The following is a 22,620-nucleotide window of genomic DNA, read 5'->3' on the forward strand; positions in this document are numbered from 1 at the left end:
TTTAAAAAGAATTCACTACGCAAAATTCTAAGTTTCAGAAATTTGTTAACTCTATTATAAACTGACCCTGAAAATATTCAGTGGGATCTTTCTGAAACACAACACCATATTATCATTCCCATACTTAAAACCTTTTGCACCCTTTACAATTAAACCAAAAGAGCCCATTACAAGTATCTGGCTTCCATAAAGTCTTCTCACTATACTTTGTTGTGCTTTTCAACTCAATCTTCTGCCATTCCAGAACCTAGAGCTTAAGCTTCATTCACACTAGCTGCTTATAGTATCCTCATGAGATCATATGCCAGCTCCTGTTAATACTCATGCAAGTCTCTCAACCCAGAGGCTCCCTATACTTAGTCTGTCCGGTCATCTTTCAAGATTTAGCTCAGGTATTCCATTCTACTGAGAGGCCTTCCCTGACTTTTCTCCCACCCCTACTCAACCTGAGCCTCCATCTTCTGACAGAATTAGAAAAATCCTTTTCGATGATCTTGCAGCATTCTATATGTCTACTGCTATAGCAAGTCTCAATGACAATGGAGCTAAAATTCTGCAATTTAGTATCTGTCTCACCCATTAGCCTGTATCTTGAGGCTATAAACTTTATTTTATGACTGATTATATTCCTAGTGCCTAGCATTGTACCTGGGATGGTATAAACAACATCTAAATGCCTGCTGATGAACGATTATAAGAATAGAATGATGGATGGATGAAAATCTTAAATGGCCATGTCTCTGGGCACTATCACCAGGAAAAGTAATTCATTTCTTTGTGTAGCATGGTAGTTAAGAGCAAGTGAAATGGAGTGAAACCTGGGTTCAAAATCCTGATTCTGCCACTTACTAAATATATGATCTTGAGCAATAACTTAAGTTCCTGATTCTCAGTTTTTCTACCGTTATCTATGAGTAATAGAGGTATTATAAAGAATGAAATAATATACATAAAATGCTTAGCATGGGGCAGGACAAAGAGCAGGCACTCCAATGTGTTCATATCTATCCATTCATTATCTAATAAGTATGGGGACTCTGGCACTTGGGATATATTGATAATGAGCAGTCTTTCCGTCCAGCTTAATAAAGAAAATATTTGTAAAGAGTATCCCCAAACCTTCATCTATCACTTCAAAAAATGTTTCACCAGGCTGAGATTGTCTAACTCAGTGATTTTTTTTTAAATTATATTTATTTATTTGACAGAGAAAGACAGAGCAAGAGAGGGAACACAAGCAGGCAGGTGGAAGAGGGAGAAGCAGGCCTCCTGCCAAACAGGGAGCCCAGTGTGGGGCTTGATCCCAGGATGCTGGGATCATGATCTGAGCTGAAGGTAGCCGCTTAACAAATGAGCCACCCAGGTGCCCCAAACACAGTGATTTTTAATGAATAAAGGTTTATATACAGTCAGAGGCTTGTCTAAGCAGACACCTGGAGAAGAGCTACCTTGGCAATGACGGGTGGAGAACCTATAGTCCAGATCTTTGAATCTAAATGCTCCTATGTTCTCTCATCCATTCCACAAGTTACTTCTTGAGTACCTGGTATGCGCTAAGCATTGTGTTATGGACTGGGGAAAACAAAACAATAAAAAAGAGAGATGGTTGAGCCTCCAAACCTGTATCTATCCTACTGCTTACAAGACTTCACCACACGGACATCTCTCAAGTACTCTCAGCCTTCATTACATCCAAAACCAAACTCTTTATTCACCCCAGCTTGAACCTCTTTCTTCCTGAGGACCCCCATTTCAGCACCATCATCTACACAGTTTTTCTACCGTTATCTATGAGTAATAGAGGTATTATTTCTTTTTCTTTTCTTTTTTTCTTTAAAGATTTTGTTTATTTATTTGACAGACAGAGATCATAAGTAGGCAGAGAGGCAGGCAGAGAGAGAGGAGGAAGCAGGCTCCCTGCTGATCAGAGAGCCTGATGCGGGGCTCGATCCCAGGACCCTGGGATCACATCCTGAACCAAAGACAGAGGCTTAACCCACTGAGCCACCCAGGAACCCCCTACATAGTTTTTCTACAGCCAGGCTTCAGCCCTTATCTGTTTTCACTCAACCATGTTGGAGACTTCAATTAATCTCTCTATGCAGATGATTCTTAACTTCATATTTCTAGCTCTATTTCTATGCCACAGACAAGAGTGGCATACTATATGCAGTCTTTTGAGCCTTGCTTTTTCCATTCACCAAGAATGCCCTAAACTTCAAACATGGAAGTATAAATGACTTTTTGATCTCTGAGTAGTGCGTTCAAGGCCCAGATTGGGTAGAGATTACTAAATAAATAAATAAACTTTAAAAATTTTTAAAAAATGGGTGGAAGATACGAACAGACATTTCTCCAAAGAAGACATCCAGACAGCCAACAGACACATGAAAAGATGCTCAAAAGCACCCATCCTTAGGGAAATGCAAATCAAAACCATGAGTTATCACTTCACACCTGTCAGAATGGTTAAAATAAAAAACATAAGAAACAAGTGTTGGCAAGCATGTGGAGAAAAAGAAACCGTTGTGCACTGTACGTGGGGCAGCAAACTGGCACAGCCACTGTGGAAAAGAGTATGGAGGCTCCTCAAAAAATTGAAAATAGAATTACCACATGATCTAGTAATTCCACTACTGGGTACTTACCCAAAGAATATGAAAACAATAATTCAAAAAGATATATGCATCTTTTGTTTATTGCAGCATTATTTACAATGGCCAAATTACGAACCAGACCAGGTGTCCACAGCCATAAAAAAAAGAATGAAGTCTTGCCATTTGCAACAACATGGATGGAGTATAATGCTAAGTGATGTAAGTCAGAGAAAGACAAAAATACACTACATGATTTCACTCACCTTGGCAATTTAAGAAACCTGTGGAATTTAAGAAACAAATGAACAGAGAAAAAGGAGACAAACCAAAAAACAGACTGTTCACTACAGAGAATAAACTGATGACTGCCAGAGCGGAAATGGGTGGGGGGACGGGTGAACTAGGTGATGAGCATGAAGAGTGCACTTACTGCAATGAGCACTGAGTAGTATATGGAATTGTTGAATCACTCTACTGTACACCTAAAACTAATATAACACTGTATGTTAACTGTGCTGAACTATAATAAAAATGAATTTTTAAAAATGACTATTTGAAAACTTCTCTTAGATATAGCAAAGCCATCTCAAATTAAAAGACAGAAGATGAAACTTGTGCCCCTCCCACTCCCCTTCCCACATCAAAAAACCCAAATAAAACCCAGTCTTCCAGTGCCCCCCACCTCAGTGAACAGCACAATTCATCAACTTGTACAAGTCAAGAATCTAGGGAGCCACCTTTGGTACCTCTCCTCTCCCACACTTCTCACATGTAGTTGATCCTTAAGTCCTATGAATTTTACCTCTTTTAAAAAAATTAACATAATATGTATTATTTGTTTCAGGGGTACAGATCTGTGATCCATCAGTCCTACACAATTCACAGCACTCACCATAGCACATACCCTCCCCAATGTCCATCACCCAGCCACCCCAATCCGCCAACCCACATCCCCTGAATTTTACCTCTTAAACATTTCCAGAATCTGTCCTCCTCTCTCAATCTCCACTGTGGCCCCTGCCCACCTCAGTCTCATCTCACTCTATCTTCTCTTCCCTACTTTGTGCTCCAGCCGTACTGGTCTTCGTTAATTCCCTGACCACTACATGCCTCCTCCTGCCACAGTGTCAATGTCATGCAGTTCCATCTGCCAGGAACTTCCCCTTGCTAAACACCTCTGGTATCACTTTCTCAGGGACTTTCTCCCTGACTTGCAAGGCTAGGCTCTCATAAATGGCTTTCCTTTCCTTCACATTACTTAACTCCGTTTTTATGCAAACACTATTTGGTTTAATTATTTGGTTTAATTATTTGAATTATTTGCCCATTTCCCTCACTAGCTTGTGGAATTCATGAAAGAAAGACCATGTCTGGCTCCACTCACCATTGTATATCCAGCAAAATGTGTGGTATATAACAAACACTCAATAAATATTTATTGAATGCATGAATGAATACAAATGATAAGTGAAATGAGCCAGTTACAAAATGCTCTTACACTTGATAATTTCTTCCCCATCAAACTGTAAATTTTTGAGTGCAGCGATCACATTTCTCTTGTTCCCCATTTTATCCTCGATACCTAGAGCCTGGGACTCCATAAATTTTTGCAGAATGAATGAATAACAAAGAACTGAAGTCTTCAAGATTAAGCTGGATATCAAGAGAAGAGTGAGAAAGGCATTTCTGACTAAGGAAACAGCAAAAAGCAGACATGGTATCAGTGGGATCAAAAAGCTGCCAGTTAAAGAATGTGATGTGTTAAAGAATGGATGCATGGGAGCATAGTTGAGGATCAGAATGGGAAGGGCCTCTTGGGCCATATTATCTAGGTATGTGGTTCTCAATGATAACTCTAAGGAAAATAAATTAGAAGCAGCAACCCAGAAATGGGAGTGCATAAAGAGGTGGTCATGTAGGCAGCAAAAGTGGGGAGGTATAAAGAATTCAAATTGCAAAGTTGTCAGAAAACATAATGTAAAATCAAATATTCTTATATACTTACATAAGCCCACAAGGGCACCAGTATATCATAGCACAGTATAATTCTTTGAATCATTAAGAAAGAGCTAAATTATACTTCTGTTGTTGAACTACTACCAGTATTGGTCATAGTAGTAGCTGGCTGTAGTTACAGTATTTAATGGCAACAGAAATAAACACTTACTAAGTACGTGTCATGTATTTTCTCATTTTATTTTCATAACTACCCTGTTATCCTCATTTTACACATGAGATAACTAGAGTATATGGTATTGAAGTAATTCATCCAAGATCACACCAAAGCGTTAATGCCAGAATTCAACCCAGACTCTGGCTTTGGATCCCATGCTCTTAACCACTATGCTATATTCTAAGAACTTCTAGTTTATTCGTGGTAATCATTTTATAACATATGTGTATTTGATATACTTACACATTACAAAACTATTATCACCAAGTATATTAGCTAACACATCCATCACATCACATATTACCGTTTCTTTTTGGGGGTAAGAGTATTAAATATCTACTCCCTCGGCAACTTTCAAGTATATAAAATAGTACTGTTAACTGAAATTGCAATGCTGCACATTATATCTCCAAAACTTACTCATTTTCTTTCTTTCTGAGGGGCGGAGAGAGAGAGAATCAAAAGCAGGCTCCACGCTGAGTACAGAGACTGACATGGGCCATGATCTCATGACCCCGCGATCATGGCCCAAGCTGAAATCCACAGTCAGGCACTTAACTGACTGAGCCATGCAGGCACCCCCAAAATGTATTCATTTTCTAAATGGAAGTTTGTACTCTGACTAGTATCTCCCCATATCTCCCATCCCTCAGTCCATGAGAACCATGATTCTAATCTCTGTTTCTATGAATTTGGTTTTAGACTGCACATATGTAGTGATATTATACATTATTTGTCTTTCTCGGACTTATGTCATTTAGCATAATGCTCTCAAGATCAATCCATGTTGTTACAATGGCAGGATATCTTTCTCACAGCTGAATAATATTCTACTATGTGTATCTATACCACATCTTCCTTATCTTTTCATCTATAGACAGACACTCAGGTTGTTTGAAAACTGTGAAACATATCACTGAAAAAATGCTGCAATGGACATGGGTGTGCAGCTATCTCTTCAAGATCTCGTTTTCATTTCTTTCAGATACACATCCAAAAGTGGGATTGCTAGATCATCCGGTAGTTCTATTTTTAATTTGTTAAAGATGACTTATTTATTCATTTGACAGACGGAGATCACAAGTAGGCAGAGAGGCGGGCAGAGAGAAAGGAAGGGAAGCAGGCTCCCTGCTGAGCAGAGAGCCCGACGTGGGGCTCAATCCCAGGACCCTGGGATCATGACCTGAGCCGAAGGCAGAGGCTTTAGCTCACTGAGTAACCCAGGCGCTCCTTATTTATAATTTTTTAAGGAACCTCCATATTGTTTTCCATTGTGTCTGCACCTATTTACATTCCTACAAACAGTGCGCAAGGGTTCTCTTCTCTCCATATCCTCGCCAACACATGTTATATCTTGTCTTTTTGATGATAGCCATTCTAACAGTTGTAAGATGACTGCATTATTTTTCTTTGGGACAGTACTACTCTATTGCCAGAAACTGCCACTCACTGAGTAATGCAATAATCTCAAAAGTATACTACTCCAGCTTTCTAGACTACAACAAAACTCCTCTGGCTTTTAGTAGCTCACCTGTCAGCAGCCTCATAAAGAACAATAGTAAGTAAGAAACCAATGAAATATGTTGAATATTTAAGGGACTACTGAAAAGAAGAAGGCAAAGAATAGCTATTTTAGTGTACAACAGAGTCATAATACAGGACTAAAGTCTGCACAAAAACTGGGACTAGTCAAAACTACCCTTGAAAAATCTCTTAAGTTACCTATGAAGAAGAGTAAATGTGGTTGCCTGTAAAGAGCAGGAGTATATACCTCCCATCTCAAGTTCTTAACAGGATAAAACCTCACTGAATTTTATTTTTCTCTCTTTCGTGAATGGGTGTTACTCAAAAGATCTGTTTCACTCTTGAATATGATGAAATATACATTAAAAAGGAATGTTTAAAAAATTTTATATGTCAAAAATAGATCCACACAAATATAGTCAACTGATACTTAACAAAGGAGCGAAGGCTTTGGGAGCAAAGCAGCAAAAGGAATGGAGAAAGGATAATCTTTTCAAGTGGGTATTCACATGTTAAAAAAAAAAATCTAGACATAGACCTAACACCTTTAATAGAAATTAACTCAAAATGAATCACCGAGCTAACTGTGAGGCACAAAAAAACATATAAAACTTCTAGAAAATAACATATAATAATATTTAGGTAACATTGGGTCTGGTGATGATTTTTTATATACAATGCCAAAATATAATCTATGAAAGAAAAAAGTGGTAAGTTGGAGCTGATGCTGTTAAGAAAATGAAAATATAAGCCACAGGTTGGGAGAAAATCTTTACAAAACACATAACTGATAGGTATATAAAGAACTCTGAAAAATCAATAAGAAAACAACCCAATTAAAAAATTGGCCAAAGAACTGGACAGCTCACCAAAGAATACAGATAGGTGTCAAATAAGCATGTGAAAAGATATTCAAAAATGAAACTGCAAATTCAAACAAAGATGAGATACCACTGCACACCTATTAAGATAGCTAAAATCCAAAACATTTACAAAACCAAATGCCGGAAAGGATTTACAGCAAAAGGAACACTCATAAATTGATGGAAATACCAAATGGTGTAACTATCTTGGAAGACATTTTGGCAGTTTCTTAGAAAGTTAAACAAAGGCTTATCACACAATCCAGCAACTGCACTCCTAGTTACTTGTGAAATGAATTCAAAACTTATGTCTACATGAAAACCTGCCATTAATGTTTATAGCAGATTTACTAGTAATTGCCAAAAACTGGAAGCAACCAAGATGTCCTTCAATAGGTGAATGGAAAAACAACTGTGGTACATTCATACCATAGAATATTATTCAACTAAATAAAGAAATGAACTATCAAGCCATGAGAAGACATGAAAGAACCTTAAATACATATTGCTAAGTGAAAGATGATAGTCTGAAGACACTACATATAGTATGATTTCAACCAGCTGACATTCTAGAAAATGCAAAACTACTGAGACAGTAAAAAGATAAGTGGTTGCTAAAGGTGAGGAGGGAGAGACGAAAAGAGTGGAGCACAAGGCATTTCTAGGGTGGTGGAACAACTCTCTATAATGCAATCACTAGATCTACACAATATAGGGGTGCCTGGTTGGCTCAGCGGAAGAGAATGTGACTCTTGATCTCAGAGTCCTGGGTTTGACCCCCACACTGGGTGTAGAGATTACTAAAAGAATAAATAAAATTAAGGGGAAAAAAAGAACTGTACAATACAAAGAGTATACCCTAATGTAAACTATTGATTTTAGTTAGTAATAATGTATCAGTATTGGTTTATCAATTATAACAAATGTACCACACTAATGCAAGGTAATAACAGGGGAAAACAAGTGTCAGGAAGGAGATATGTGGCAACTCTGAACTTCCTGTATGGTTTTTTTGTAAACCTAAAACTACTGTAAAAATAAAGCTTATTAAAAATGTTTTAAAAATCTTATAGGTAACTGGCTTCAGAATTTTAAATAAATCAAAACAGAAAGGCCACAACAAAAAAACATAAAACACAAAACTTAAACAAGTTGACTAACATGAAACTAACACATCAATGGTGAGGATAAATGTTAGTAAGATAAACTTCCCTATAAAAAGACAGTGATTTAGGGGTGCCTGGCTGGCTAAGTCAGTGAAGCACGAGACTCCTGATCTTGGAGTTGTGAGTTCAAGTCCCACATTGGGTGTAGATTACTTAAACATAAAATCTTAAAAAAAAAAAAAAAAAAGAGTGATTTAGACAGGGTCAAAAAAAGAAAAACCTCACAAAATTATTTAACATATTTAAAACAAAAAGGCAAAGATAATAGGCTGAACACAAAGATCAGACAAATGCAAAGAACAGGGCAAAAAAGCTCATATTACTGGAAGCAAAGAAAGAGGCAGTACACAATACATAAAACAAACAGGACTGTTTTTTATTGAAAAAAGTAGAACTCAAAATAAGATACAAAATGCATGAATACTGTTGGGTGCTGAAATATGTAAAGTGGAAACTGCTGAAATGTCAGGAGAAACTGACAGAAACAAACAAGAAAATGGAAACATTAATCCACTTCTCTTAATCATCCACAGACCAAATAGTCAAAAATATAAAAAGATAACAGTAATTAAAGATATTGCTTTAAAAAGAACACACTTAATTCTCTAACATAGAGAATATATCTCCAGAATCCACAAAATATTTATAAAAAATTTATTGTGTAGTAAGCCTCCCAAATATAAGTGAATGTCTAAGCAGAAATTTTATAGGCCACATTTTCTGATGAAAATTCAATAAACATGAATCCAAATAACAAAGTCTAAATTAAAAAATTCAACCACCTAGAGACTGAAATGATTTAGGTTCATTTCTTGCAAATGTTTTCCCTAAAATCACTGAATCAAAAGAAGCAGGGAATTAGCTTAAGTATCACATTCCATCTTGCTTAAGAGTCACAGGTATAAGAGCAAAGGATGCCAAAAATTCTAGCCAAATTCTCCATTCCTTCCCTGGGGCCAAACCCTACTACCATTGACAGTTTACAAGGCCCAGAGACAGGAGAATAATATTCCTAAATAAATGGTTTGCTTAACAACCAGACTGAAACCATGCATCTAGCAATTTAGGCCTCCTGTGAATGAAGAGCTCTTCACACAGCTAACTCAGTAGAAAAGATCAAATAAGGATCTGTTCCCAGGAGTGCAACTGCAGGGTCATAGGGAAGTTCTATTTTTAATTTCTTGAGGAATCTCCACACTGTTCTTCCCCATGACCCTGCAATTGCACTCCTGGGTATTTACCCCAAAGATACAGATGTCGTGAAAGGAAGGGCCATCTGTTCCCCAATGTTTATAGCAGCAATGGCCACGGTCACCAAACTATGGAAAGAACCAAGATGCCCTTCAATGGATGAATGGATAAGGAAGATGTGGTCCATATACACTATGGAATATTATGCCTCCATCAGAAAGGATGAATACCCAACTTTTGTAGCAAAATGGACGGGACTCGAAGAGATTATGCTGAGTGAAATAAGTCAAGCAGAGAGAGTCAATTATAATATGGTTTCACTTATTTGTGGAGCATAACAAAAAGCATGGAGGACATAGGGAATTAGAGAGGAGAAGTGAGTTGGGGTAAATTGGAAGGGGAGGTGAATCATGAGAGACTATGGACTCTGAAAAACAATCTGAGAATTTTGAAGGGGAGGGGGATGGGGAGGTGGGGAACCAGGTGGTGGGTATTAGAGAGGGCACGGATTGTACTGGAGAGCACTGGGTGTGGTGAAAAAATAATGAATACTGTTATGCTGAAAATAAATAAATTAATTTTTTTTAAAAAGGATCTATTCCAACACTTAAGTACAAATAAGCTAGAAGAAAATACCTTGCACTGTACTGCCCGACAGGAAGAGATCCCAGGTATTTATTTTATAAATTGTCTTAATAACAAACAAAACTAAAAAAAAAAAAAAAAAAAAAAAAAAAAACCTGAGAAATCCACCATCACATAAGAATTATAAAAAATTTCGTGATGCAACATGGGGGCTTAAGTGGGTACGAGAAGAATAAATGAAAGAAGATGGGATTGGGAGGGAGACAAACCATAAGTGACTCTTAATCTCACAAAACAAACTGAAGGTTGCTGGGGGGAGGGGGTTTGGGAGAAGGGGGTGGGATTATGGACACTGGGGAGGGTATGTGTTTTGGTGAGTGCTGTGAAGTGTGTAAACCTGGTGATTCACAGACCTGTACCCCTGGGGATAAAAATATATGTTTATAAAAAATAAAAAATTATATTAAAAAAAAAAGAATTATAAAAAATTTCAAAGAACCAATGGTTTATTCAGATTCAATGTAATTTTGTAATTCAAAATATACTTATAAAGCAACTACTAAAAAATGTGAATGTGTTAGATATCTCAGGAATATAAATCTTAATAAGATGTACTCAATTTCAGAGGCTTACAAACTACTATAAGAGACAATCTCCATTTTGGGGGGTCAGAATTGCTAATTAAACAATTTGAATCTTCCTTGTCCTTACTACTTTTTCATCTGCTTTATCTATCAGGTTTCAATAGGAATGCATCAGAGTTTCTATTAGGACTGTCAATCACTCAACGCTGCCTTTCAATTCCCTTAAAATTTTTTGGGACTAGGGGCATATTATAATCTTGGTGGGCTGTGTCTCTTTTTTCATTATACAGTTTACCAAAATATGTCTATTGATGTGTTTTTGCCTTAAATTCTACTGTTTTGACTCTCTGCAAAGGGTTCATTTCCCCACCCCCACCCTCCATCTCCCTTGGCCAGGTGAAGCTGGATGAAGACTACGGCCCATGGGAAAGGAGAGGCAGAATGGCTGCCTGACAGCTTCTGGAATGGAAAGGAAATAAAGATCATTTGTAAAAGTTCTTAATTTTGATGAAATCCAACTGATCATTTTGTTTTCTATTATGGATCCTGCTTTCAGTGTCATGTGTAAGAACTCTTCATCTAGCTCTTGGTCCCAAAGATTTTCTACTCTGTTTTCTCCTTAAAGTTTAAAGTTTTACATTTCAATCTCAATTCATTTTTGAACTAATTTTATACAAGATAGATGAGGTTTAGGTTGACTTTTTTGGTTTATGATGTCTTGCTGTTCCAGTAGCATTCGCTGAAAAGGCTAACCTTCTTCTATTTCATTTATATGTGCTATTAATATGAAGACTCATTCATATCTTCCTGCAATCTGGGAAATACTCTGGCATCATTATCTCTTCAAATACTGTTTCTCCATTCATGGTTCCCCATACATGGTTCCCTCCATTCTCTGCCTCACTAGTGGGAGGCTCTCCATCTTTCCTCCATGTCTCTTAACTCACTCATCTTTCATTCTCTGTATCTCTTTATCTCTCTGTGTTACACCCCAGGTTAGTAATTGAAATCACTGGTACTATCATTCAACTCAGTCCCTCTTTAATTGTGCCCAGTCTAGAGTTTACCCCATATGACTTTTTGTTACTTTAACAAATACCTTTTATATTTCCAGTACTTTTAACTGGTTCTCTTCTAAATCCATCCCTTAATTCTCATCTGCTTGGTTTTCTTTCACTATTTCTTAGACATTTACCATGGACATTATCCCTTCATCTCTTTGATGATTTTAAACATATTTATTTGAAGTTGATTTTCAGAATGCTTACTGTATTTTCTTGGGAGTGAATTCATCTCCTGATTATTGTCTTTTTTAATACTCATTACATTCATTTGTTTGGGAGTCTTAATTTGCTAGTTCTTCTTGAATAGGAACAGTTTCTCTCTTTCTCTCTCTCCCTCCCTTCCTGTTCTTAAACAGCTTTGCACCATCCTCCATCCCCATCCACCATCCCCATCCCCACCAGTGAAGAGCAGAGACCTTCACTCTAGAACCAGGTTCTTATCCTGGCAGCTCAGGGTTCCCATCCCTTGGAAACACTAGGGCTATCGTAAAGCCAGTCATGTCACTGCCAGGTCCCAGCTGCACTGCTATCTCTTCCCCCTCTGCCCCAGAAACACAACTTTGAACAAGCCACAGACCCAGGCAGCTTTGCTCAGTTTCTTCTCATAAGGAGGGCAGTACCATCCCAGTTTCTAGTTAACAGCAGTGAGACTTCCACTGATCTTGACCCAGGCATGAAGTTCCTTTGGTCTCCATACCCTCAAGCAGTGTTGTCCACTCTTTTGACATGATGGCATGCTTTGAAAGCAACAGTATGTGTACCACATGTGGGTAAACAGATGAGACTTTTCCTCACCCAGAAATGACAGCTGGGGACTCTGAGAACCCCAGGCCCTGCCTAGCTACCCGAAGCCTGATAACAGTCAATATTTCACACCCCAGTAAACTTATTCACAACATGTTCTCTGGGAAGTGCCATCCTAAAAGAACCGACTCCCTGCACATACTGCCTATTTCCATACCTGGTTCTGTTTTTAGTCTACCAGCATGTGTATCTTGTTATTAAAGTCCAGGTATGTCAATAACATATATCATTTATCACTGCTATGTATTTGGAATGGAATACAGAGTTCAAAGCCTGAATTGAAAGGACCATCACAACAAAGTCCATGCTGTGCACTCTGTTTTAGAACACCCTGCTCTCAACCTCTCCGCGTCACTTTTCCCTACTCCTTCAAGTTTCAGCTCAGGTGTCACTTCATCAAAGCTGCTCTTCAGGACTCCACTCTCACCCCCGACTATGGGGTCAGATGTTCTCACAGAGCCCGATTTCACATGCTATTGGAAAATACTACTATTACCTATTTACCTTAAACAGTAGGCTACCTGCTGGCACGAAGTGCCATTTTCATTTCTGTATGCCAAGATCTAGCACTGTGCCTCCAGTAAGTATGGATTCAGTGAATATTTTAATATCACCCATAATACTAGAGTAGGGAGTATAATGTAACAGAGAACAGCTAGGGTTTTGAAGCCAGAGATCCCCAGGTTTTAACGCCAGCTCTGCCACTTACTTACTGTGTGATTTAGGAAGGTTACTTAGCCTCTCTGAGCTTTAGTTTCCTCATCCATAACGTTATGTCACAGTTAAGACTCCTGACTCTGTTCACTACTAGCTGCGTAACTCTGGGCAGCCCTGTGTGTCTCTTGGTCTCAGTGCTTGCACTAAGCAATATCTTAGTTAACTCAGACATGCACAAATTCCCTAGAACTTTGGGTCCTTTCCCTGTTTTCTTGCTTCTACTTCATGTTGAAAAAAAGGATAACATTGTAGGTCAGCCTTGGGCCGAGCTGTTGACTCAACCCTTTTCTGAGCCTACGTGGTTGAAAAGGCTTGGCTGAAAGGTTTCTATTGCCATAGAAGCAGTAAAGATGATCTTTATATTCACAATTTATTCAGGCAAAGTGGAGGGCAATGTCATAAGAACTTGAAAGAATAACTTATTTTTTAAAAGATGTTATTTATTTTAGAAATAGAGAGAGAGAAAGCGTGTGCATGAGCAGGGGGAGGGACAGAGGGTGAGGGAGAGACAGAATTCCAAGCAGACTCCACCCTGAACCCACAGCCTGATGTGGGGCTCAATCTCACAACCCTGAGATCATGACCTGAGCTGAAGTCCAGAGCTGGATGCTCAACTGACTAAGCCACCCCGGTGCCCCCAAAGAATAATTTAAGTACAAATTAAATGCACCTCAAGAAGAAAGAAATAACAAAACAACTGACCACAGAATGGACTGTTCTAAGAGAAGGAAATGTCTCCATAAGAATCCATTCCAAAATGAAGGCACCCACTATATTTTGACCCAAACCTTACTGCTCAAGAGAACACAGGAAACTAGAAGAGGCTGGCTATCTGATGAGACATTTAAGTAGAGAACCAACATGGCAAAGCACTTTGATGTTCGGGTTATGATATACGGGCAGGAGTCTATTCAAGTGCTACACTTTTAATAAAATAATTTAATCATAACAGAGCTTAGAAACTGAGGAAAAAACCATACCACTGACAAAGAAGACTGTAATTCACACCAAGAGAAAATAATACCAAAAACCTTAGCATCAAACAGACCAGAAGTCAAATCTTGATCATGCCATCTCCCACTGGTGTGACCTTCAGCAAATGTCAATTCTCTGATTCTGAATTTCCTCCTCTGCAGAATAAGGATCACGATGCTTACCTCACAGAGAGACAGGAGAATTAAACAAGAAATTTGGTACATAGAGTTCGGCATTAGTGTCCAACTCATGGTAGGTGTTCAACAAATATTAGTTCCTTCTTATGGCCTCCCATGCAACTGCAACCAGCAAGCATCATTAAAGGGTTTGAAAACTGCTAAAATGTATTTCTTCAAGTCTACATTTACAAACTCACCAGTCTACTTCATAAGCAGATTCTCTGAGATAAGCCTGAGATACACAGACCCAGATCTGGGTGAGTGACAAGATCTGGTGAGTGACCTGACCTGGATCCGCGTGGACATCTGGTTCCCAGGCCAAGGCCTAGAAAGACAGACCGGGCCCAGCATGCAGCAGGGGTGGCCAGAAGACAGCCAGAACTAGAGGAGCCAAAAAGAGGAAGGATTACTTGAGCTTTGGCTCCCGTCCTTCACTTGTGTACTGCCAGCAGATGAGCCCGATCAGGTCCTGCACCCTGGCGCTGGCCATTGTCACCACGGTCATTGGCAGCAGTCTATCCTGGCTCGAGTGCAGGGGGAGGTAGACGTCGATCTTCTTGGTTGCTGTTGTGCCTACATGACCCTGTGGAAGGAACACATGCATGAGAGTAAAGCACACAGTCATGGTCATGCAGATGCCACTGGGCCACAATGACTACTCACCAGTCATTTCTCATCCTTTTGGCACAGACCACCTCCAGAGCCTGAAATGGCCCCAAAGTGGAAACACTGTCTTAAGGGTTTTTTTTCCCCTTTAATTTTCACTTTCTAATGGTCTAATAGGTCCAGCTCTGCCTGCAGTAAGGTAAAGGAGCACTACAACCAAAATAAACAAATTAAGAGTCATGAGCAAACCTATGTTTGGTGTCAGGAAATGTGCTTTGCTACTTATATGGTGTGGCCTTGGACAAGTCACCATTAGACCCTGACATCTGCTCTCCCTGAAAATTACACCACTCCTTGAGACTTTGGAATTAGCTGCATCGGGAAGCTGCCACACTCCATGTGTGAGGAAGCATTTAGGCCTGCAGCACTGGAACCAAGGGCTTGCCTTCTCAGAGCCTAGGGGGGTTAATTCCCTTATGCAGTACACCTATTTATTTCAGTCATCTGCATTAAAGTTCAAGGATCCTTGGTCTTACATTATTGTCCTAACAACAATACCCAAACTGCCCTATACATACTCAATTCCTCCCACACACTTATTCTCCCTCCTGAAACTTTCACTACCCTCTGAAACTCCTGCACTAATCAGCAAACTTCCATAAATCACTTTTTTTTTTAAGATTTTATTTATTTATTTGAGAGACAGAGAGTGAAAGAGAGCATGAGAGCTGAGAAGGTCAGAGGGAGAAGTGGACTTCCCATGGAGCTGGGAGCCCGATGCAGGACTCGATCCTAGGACTCCAAGATCATGACCTGAGCTGAAGGCAGTCACCAACTGAGCCACCCAGGCACCCTAAATCATTTCTTTTATTTAAAAAAAAAAATTTTTTTTAAACATTCCTTCTACCGCTTTGTCTTAATTGAAACTTGCTAGTCACTGAAGATACTGCTTCCTCTGCTGTCCAGAAGACTGTTCTGTATTTTTCTTTTTTAAACCCAAGTCCTCAAGGCCAGGATGTTGAACAGGTATTCTTGTCCCCACTATTTCTAAACTATTATTTCTCCTTTCTTGCAAAATTCCCTGTTGCTTTGAGACCCAAGCCCTCCAACTATACTATCCTTTCCTCCTACTTTTTTTGTTTCTGTTATCCACCAACCTTCCAGGCATGCTTCTCTCTCACTGAGGAGTCTTCTTTCCACCCCAACAACTATCATCATTCTTGGCAATCCCATCTAAAGGAAAATCCATGTAATACCCAAGTGTCTCAATCCCTAGACGATGTCATCCCATGTGTTTTTATCTCTTCTCCCTTCAATCACTTACAGTGGGTACACCAGGGATCTGTACCAACTCCAAAATCTCAAATTAGAACATCTATTCAGTAACTATACTTTAATATACTTTCATCTCACTTGTTCAAGTAGTCCCCCAAATTCTTCAACACACAATTTACTGATCCACCACTATGAATGATGTCACCATTATTTCCCAATAACGCCCACGAGATTACATGATCAACCATTATAATCATTCCTTTGTAAATACACTTTTAATACTCTCTTCCTCCATGGGACTCAACTGGCAGAATGCCAGCCTTGGATAAACCCAAACCTCTGTACTCCCCAACCAAATACTGCTGGAGAAAAATCCTGTAACTGCACAAATTGTTTTGACTGTAAATTCATGATGATAAACCTCAAACACTCAACACTGGATAGCATGCCTATTATAGCTCCTGATCCAATCTGCACCCCATGCATGCAAGACCACCCCTGCATACTTCTGCTTCTCTCCTCAAACTCCTCACGAGCCCACCATGACCTCAGCTCCTATCCTTTGCTCATATACTGCCAACAGATGAGAAATATTCTTACTCTTCATTAAGAAAAGAAGACCTTTCAGAAAGGAATTTTCCTCCCATAATTAAATTCACAAACTTAACCTGAATTTAACCACATACACCTCCTCCTACACCAGAGTGTCACTTATCTCATTAAAGGTTAATCTCTCTACTAATATTCTGTGCCCCCTTGGCTCTTACTTTCACAAGGACTTTAATCCCTTTACTTACTTTACCCTTCTCCTACAATATCAACCTCTTACTCTTTTGGCTTCCATGATAGACACTCTTGGTTTTTTCAGTGCTCTCTGGTCTCTCATTCTCAGTCTGCTTTGCAGATTTCTTCACCTATATAGTCTCTGTTTGTTAGCACTCCTTGGCTTCTAGATTGGGCTCTCTTTTGTCTCTCTGTATATTTCTTCCCTAAGTATCTCACAACCCCAAAGCTATGGTGCAATCTACATTCTGTTGACACCCAAATCTTATCTTCATCTCAAACTTCTCCCTGGAATTCCAAATTCATACATCAAACTGTCTATACAATATGTAGAAAAGTATCACAAACTTTGAAACTCAAGTTCAAATCTGAACTTTTCATTATTCCTCACTCCATTCCACCCCAAATAACAACACTCTCCCTCATTTCAGGAAATGCTACTACCACTAATCCAGCTGCTTAAATCAGTAATAAATTCTTCTTTCTTCTTCCTGTTTTCTACCTACCCTCTTAGTAAGTTCTAGTGTCTACTGCAAAAATGTATTTCCATAGAGAAAAAAATAATCTTTTCAGCAAATGGGACAACTGGATAGCCACACACAAAAGAATGAATTTAGACCCCCTACCTCACATCATATACAAATATTAATTCAAAATGCACTGAGATGCCTAGGTGGCTCAGCCAGTTAAGTTCCGGCCTTTGGCTCAGATCATGATCGCAGATTCTGGGATCCCACATGGGGCTCTTTGCTCGGTAGGGAACATGCTTCCTCTGCTTGCCGCTCACCCTGCTGGTGCTCTCTCTCTCTCTGACTAATAAATGAATAAAATCTTTTTAAAAAAATGGATCGAAGAGCTAAGTTTAAGGTTAAAACTGTTAAACTTTTCGAAGGAAATATAGGTGTAACTTTTTCACGACCTTTGATTAGGCAACAATTTCTTTAACATGACACCAAAAGAAGCAACAAATAAAATAAACTGGACTTTATAAAAATTGATAACTAGTGTCTCAAAAGCACTATCAAGAAAGCAAAAAGACAATCCACAGAATAGGAAAAAATATTTGCCAATCAAATAGCTGACAAAATTTAGTACCCAGAATATATAAACAGTTCTTATGACTCAACAATAAAAAGACAAACAATCCAATCTTTAAGGACTTAATTTATTTATCTGAGTGAAAAAGAGAGAAAGAGCAGGGGGAGGGGCAATGGGAGAGGAAGAAGGAGAATCCCATGCAGACTCCCCGTTGAGTGTGGAGCCTGAGGAGGGGCTAAATCTCATATCCTGACATCATGCCTTGAGCCAAAATGAAGAACTGGGCACTTAAACCCACTAAGCACCTAGGCGACCCCTCCAATCTTTAAAAGGGCAAAGAACTTGAATAGATATTTCTCCAAAGAAAATACACAAATGGCCAATAAACACATGAAATAATGTTCAACGTCATTATTCATTAAGGAAATGCCAAATCCAAATCACAATGAGAAACCACTTCATGCTCACTAGGATGGTTATAATTTTTTTTTTTTAAACAGGACAAACAAGAAGGATTAGCATGGATATGGAGATGTTAGAACCCTCATACATTGTTGGTGAAAATGTAAAATGCTGCAGCCATTATGGAAAAATAATTTGTCAGTTTCTCAAAACTTAAACATATAGTTACCATAAGACTCAGCATTTCCATTCTAGGTGTACTCAAGGGAACTGAAAATGTGTACATAAGTGTACACAGCAGCATTATTCATGACGATCAAAGAATGGAAACAATCCAGACATCCATCAACTGATGGATAGACAGGCAAAAATGAAACCAATGAAATATTACTTAGCCATAAAAGGGGACAATGTACTGACATTCTATAACATAGGTGAGGCTTGAAAACATCATGCTAAGAGAAGGAAGCCATTTCATAAAAAGTAACCCAGTTATATGACATGTCCAGATTAGGCAAATCTATAAAAACAAAAAGATTAATGGTTGTCAGGATACTGGAGGGGGGGGGGGTAAGGTACAGGGTATTGAGAAGTATGAAGTTTCTTTTTACGGTGATGGAATTGTTCTGGAGTTAGATAGTGGTGATAGCGGTATAACATTGGGAATATACTGAAAACCATGAAATTATACACTTTAAAGTCATTAAAACAGTAAATTCTATGTAATGGGAATTTTAACTCAACTTTAAAAATCGAAAAATCTGTATTTCAAAACCATCCCACTTCTCTGCATCTCCACTGCCACCAAAATACCATGAAGTTTCACCTGGATTGTTCTAATAAATTCTTGACCTCCTATACGCTTATCTACTTCAATTTGTTCTTGAAACACAAGCTGGATTTTTTTTTTTCACTCAAATTAGATATTACACCTCTGCTTAAATTCCTTCAATGAGTGCTCACATGATACTCTGAATAAAATCCAAATTTCCTGCAGTGTCCAACAAAGCACTGCATGATCTGATCTCTACCTAACTCTCCAACATCATTTACTGCTGCTCCCTGGCCTGCTTGTCATAGCTCAGCTACGCCAGCCTTCTAGAAGTGCCCCCAGTGTGTGTATATATGTGTGTGTGTGTGTGTGTGTGTGTGTGTGTATACACCTGTTTCTCCCACTTTGTAGAACACAGCAAATGTTATTCACTACATCTAGAAGGCTCTTTCTCATGACGTTTGCATTCTCTAAAGTACGGGTCTGGGCAGGTTACTTAATCTCTCTGTTCCTGCACTGTCTCATATGTAAAATGATAATGATAGAACCTACCTATCAGAGAACTCTTGTTAGGATTATTATTAGTTATTAGTATTGTTATTACTAAAAGCTCAGCTCATATGACAACTCCTCAGAGAATCCTTCACTGATAATCCTGTAGAAAGCCTCTCTCATAGTTACTTTCTTACCCATAAGCTGTTCATTTCCTTCATAGCACTTAACAATTGGATATTATGTATTTATGTACACCTTCAGTGTATGTCTTCCTCACTGGCCTTTGACCTCCTATGAGAGCAGCCATAATAATGTCTGCTTTGTTGACTTCTCTATACACAATGGCTAGCACTGTGCCTGGTGCACAGACGGCTCTCCAAAAAAATCTGTTGAACTATGGAATGAATGCACGGATGACTCAAAATGCCTACCAGGACAACATGGCAATAACTCAATAAATGTTAGTTTCCCCCATACATCCAACCATCCATCTTCCTCTATGAGTCTGTTTTCTGGTAGTGGATGGAGATGGAGGTACTTGAGAAATCAAGTGGTTCCATCTTTAACATTCTAACTCTAGGATGGGAAGAAAAAAAAAAAAAAGATCAGAACTAGGGTAAGGAAATACATAAAATCAGTTTTTAAAACTTTTAGAGAAATTCCACTTTTCTTATGACCTAGAATCTAACATTAGATTTACTAAACTTTTTTTTAGTTTTGCCTGCCATCAAACAAATAGTAAAAAAAAGTAATTCTTGAGGCACCTGGGTGGCTCAGTGGGTTGAACCTCTGCCTTTGGTTCGGGTCATGATCTCAGGGTCCTGGGATCGAGCCCCACGTCAGGCTCTCTGCTCAGTGGGGAGCCTGCTTCCCCCACCCCTGCCCACCTCTCTGCCTACTTGTGAATTCTCTGTCAAATAAATAAATAAAATCTTAAAAAAAGAAAAAAGAAAAAAGTACTTCTCTTACAACAATGCTCTTTCTCTCTCTCTCACTCCTGCATGCACAAAGGTACCATGCATGTTTTTCAGCTGGGAAACAGTAATTCCAAAAGCTAGCTAAGTTGTCTCTAAATAGCAAGCGTTTTGACCTTGTCAGGCAACCCCAGGGTTAAAATTAAAATAAGCTTTTTGAAGTGGGTATATTGCCCTCTTACCACTTTCTTCTCAACCCCCTTTCAGACCCAGCCCAATATGGTATAGTCCTCCTTTTCCTTTGGTAGAACTGGGGCTGAGGGGCTAGAGGAATCACAATGAGAAATGTGAATGTGTTTCACAAACTGTAAAGTGTGTTAGAAATGCACAGCAGTGCGCCAGAAAGAGCCTAGGTTTTAAAATCAGACCCACTTCTATTATTCAGGCCAATTACACAGTCACAGGAGGACAAAGATGGATGCTGCAAGGAGCCCTAATAATAATATTTATTATTACAATAAGAGCTAGCATTTATTTAGAGCTAACTGTTAAATAAGCTCTGGTAAATGTTTGCGTAAATTACCTCATTTAATACTCAAAATCACTATAACAGGCAGAATTCTATCATGACCCTAATATTATAGAGGAGAAAACTAAAGCTTATAAGGCTATAGTCATCTGCTCAAGCTCCCACAACCAAAGTGGAAGAACAGAGCTCAAACTCATGCCTGACTTCAAAGCCCCTACTTCAAATACCAATGACTTCTTTCTCTAAAGTTCTTCTCTCTCTTTTTTTTTTAAACTGTCTCATTATTTTTTATTTTTTTATAAACATATATAAAGTTCATCTAAATGTAATCAGTCTCTACTCTCCAAGACCTGAATCCCTCCCTCCCACACTGACCTCATAAACACATCCAAAGCACTGCCTAAAACAGTCTCCTACAAACGGAGTGAATTTGGAGGAGTTGCCCAAGGAGAAGTGTCAGGAGACCAAGTGCCTAAAGCAGTCTCCTACAAATGGAGTGAATTCGGAGGAGTTGCCCAAGGAGAAGTGTTAGGAGACCAAGACTCTAGAGAATTCTGCCACTGTCAGCTGACTGCAGGGCAGATGGTTACACGGCGTGTCTTATGAATCCCTTTATCCTCTATAGAGAAATAGCAAGTGTGGGGAAAACTGAGAATAAATATGGTAGATACTTATTAAATGAATGAAGCACTTTATCTTTTTAATCTTCTAATTCCATCTTGAGGCACTGATGATGGGAAAAAGTACCATGGACAAACACTGAAATTATGTATTTTTTAATAAGGAACCTCTTCTGAAAAAACTCAAGGTGGTGGCAGTTAGCTCTACCTAATAGTCCCCGTGCTGCAATATTTAGAGGGAATCATCTAAAACATAAAACAATCCATCAACATAATAGAAAGTAATTAACTTATTAAAAAAAAGGTGACCAAAGGATTAAAAGTATTCATCACATATCAAGGCAAGCAATATTCCAAAGACCTAACATCTAACTATTAAAAAGCAAATAGCGATAAACAAAGATCATATCATACAGTTTCACTGCATGGCAACTTATGCATTCGACAATACAGAACTGGAGACATGGAGGCATAAATAGAGCACAAAGAAGTGGTCAATACAGAGATAGGGGAAAATGGGTTGGCATCATCTTTCTCAGTCACTCAGGCATGCAACGAACACCCACTGAAACACCGTGTTGGACTCTGAAGACAAAATCAAGCGAGACTCAATGCAGATAGACCCTCATCAAAGTCACAGTCTAAGAGCTACACTGTACTATGTGATAAAAGCTTCAAGAGGGGGAAGGTACAGCTGTCATGACAGCTCAGAAGTAACCCAGACTAAAAGGGGTTGGCAAAGGCCTAGGTTTAAAAAAAAGAAA

General features: G+C 38.8%; 1 protein-coding gene across 32 annotated transcripts in view; it reads right to left on the reverse strand.

Moving 5' to 3' along the window:
• MAPKAP1 (MAPK associated protein 1) overlaps positions 1–22,620 on the reverse strand; it is a 244,407-nt gene that overhangs the window by 119,873 nt on the left and 101,914 nt on the right. For all 32 annotated transcript variants that reach the window (XM_082695560.1, XM_082695557.1, XM_082695546.1 and 29 more), the window contains one exon: positions 14,833–15,005. In XM_082695560.1, the coding sequence (XP_082551686.1) occupies positions 14,833–15,005 (173 nt within the window). The remainder of the gene's footprint in view (positions 1–14,832; positions 15,006–22,620) is intronic.

Source organism: Mustela nivalis (assembly GCF_964662115.1).
Source record: "Mustela nivalis genome assembly, chromosome: 13".
NCBI lineage: Eukaryota > Metazoa > Chordata > Mammalia > Carnivora > Mustelidae > Mustela > Mustela nivalis.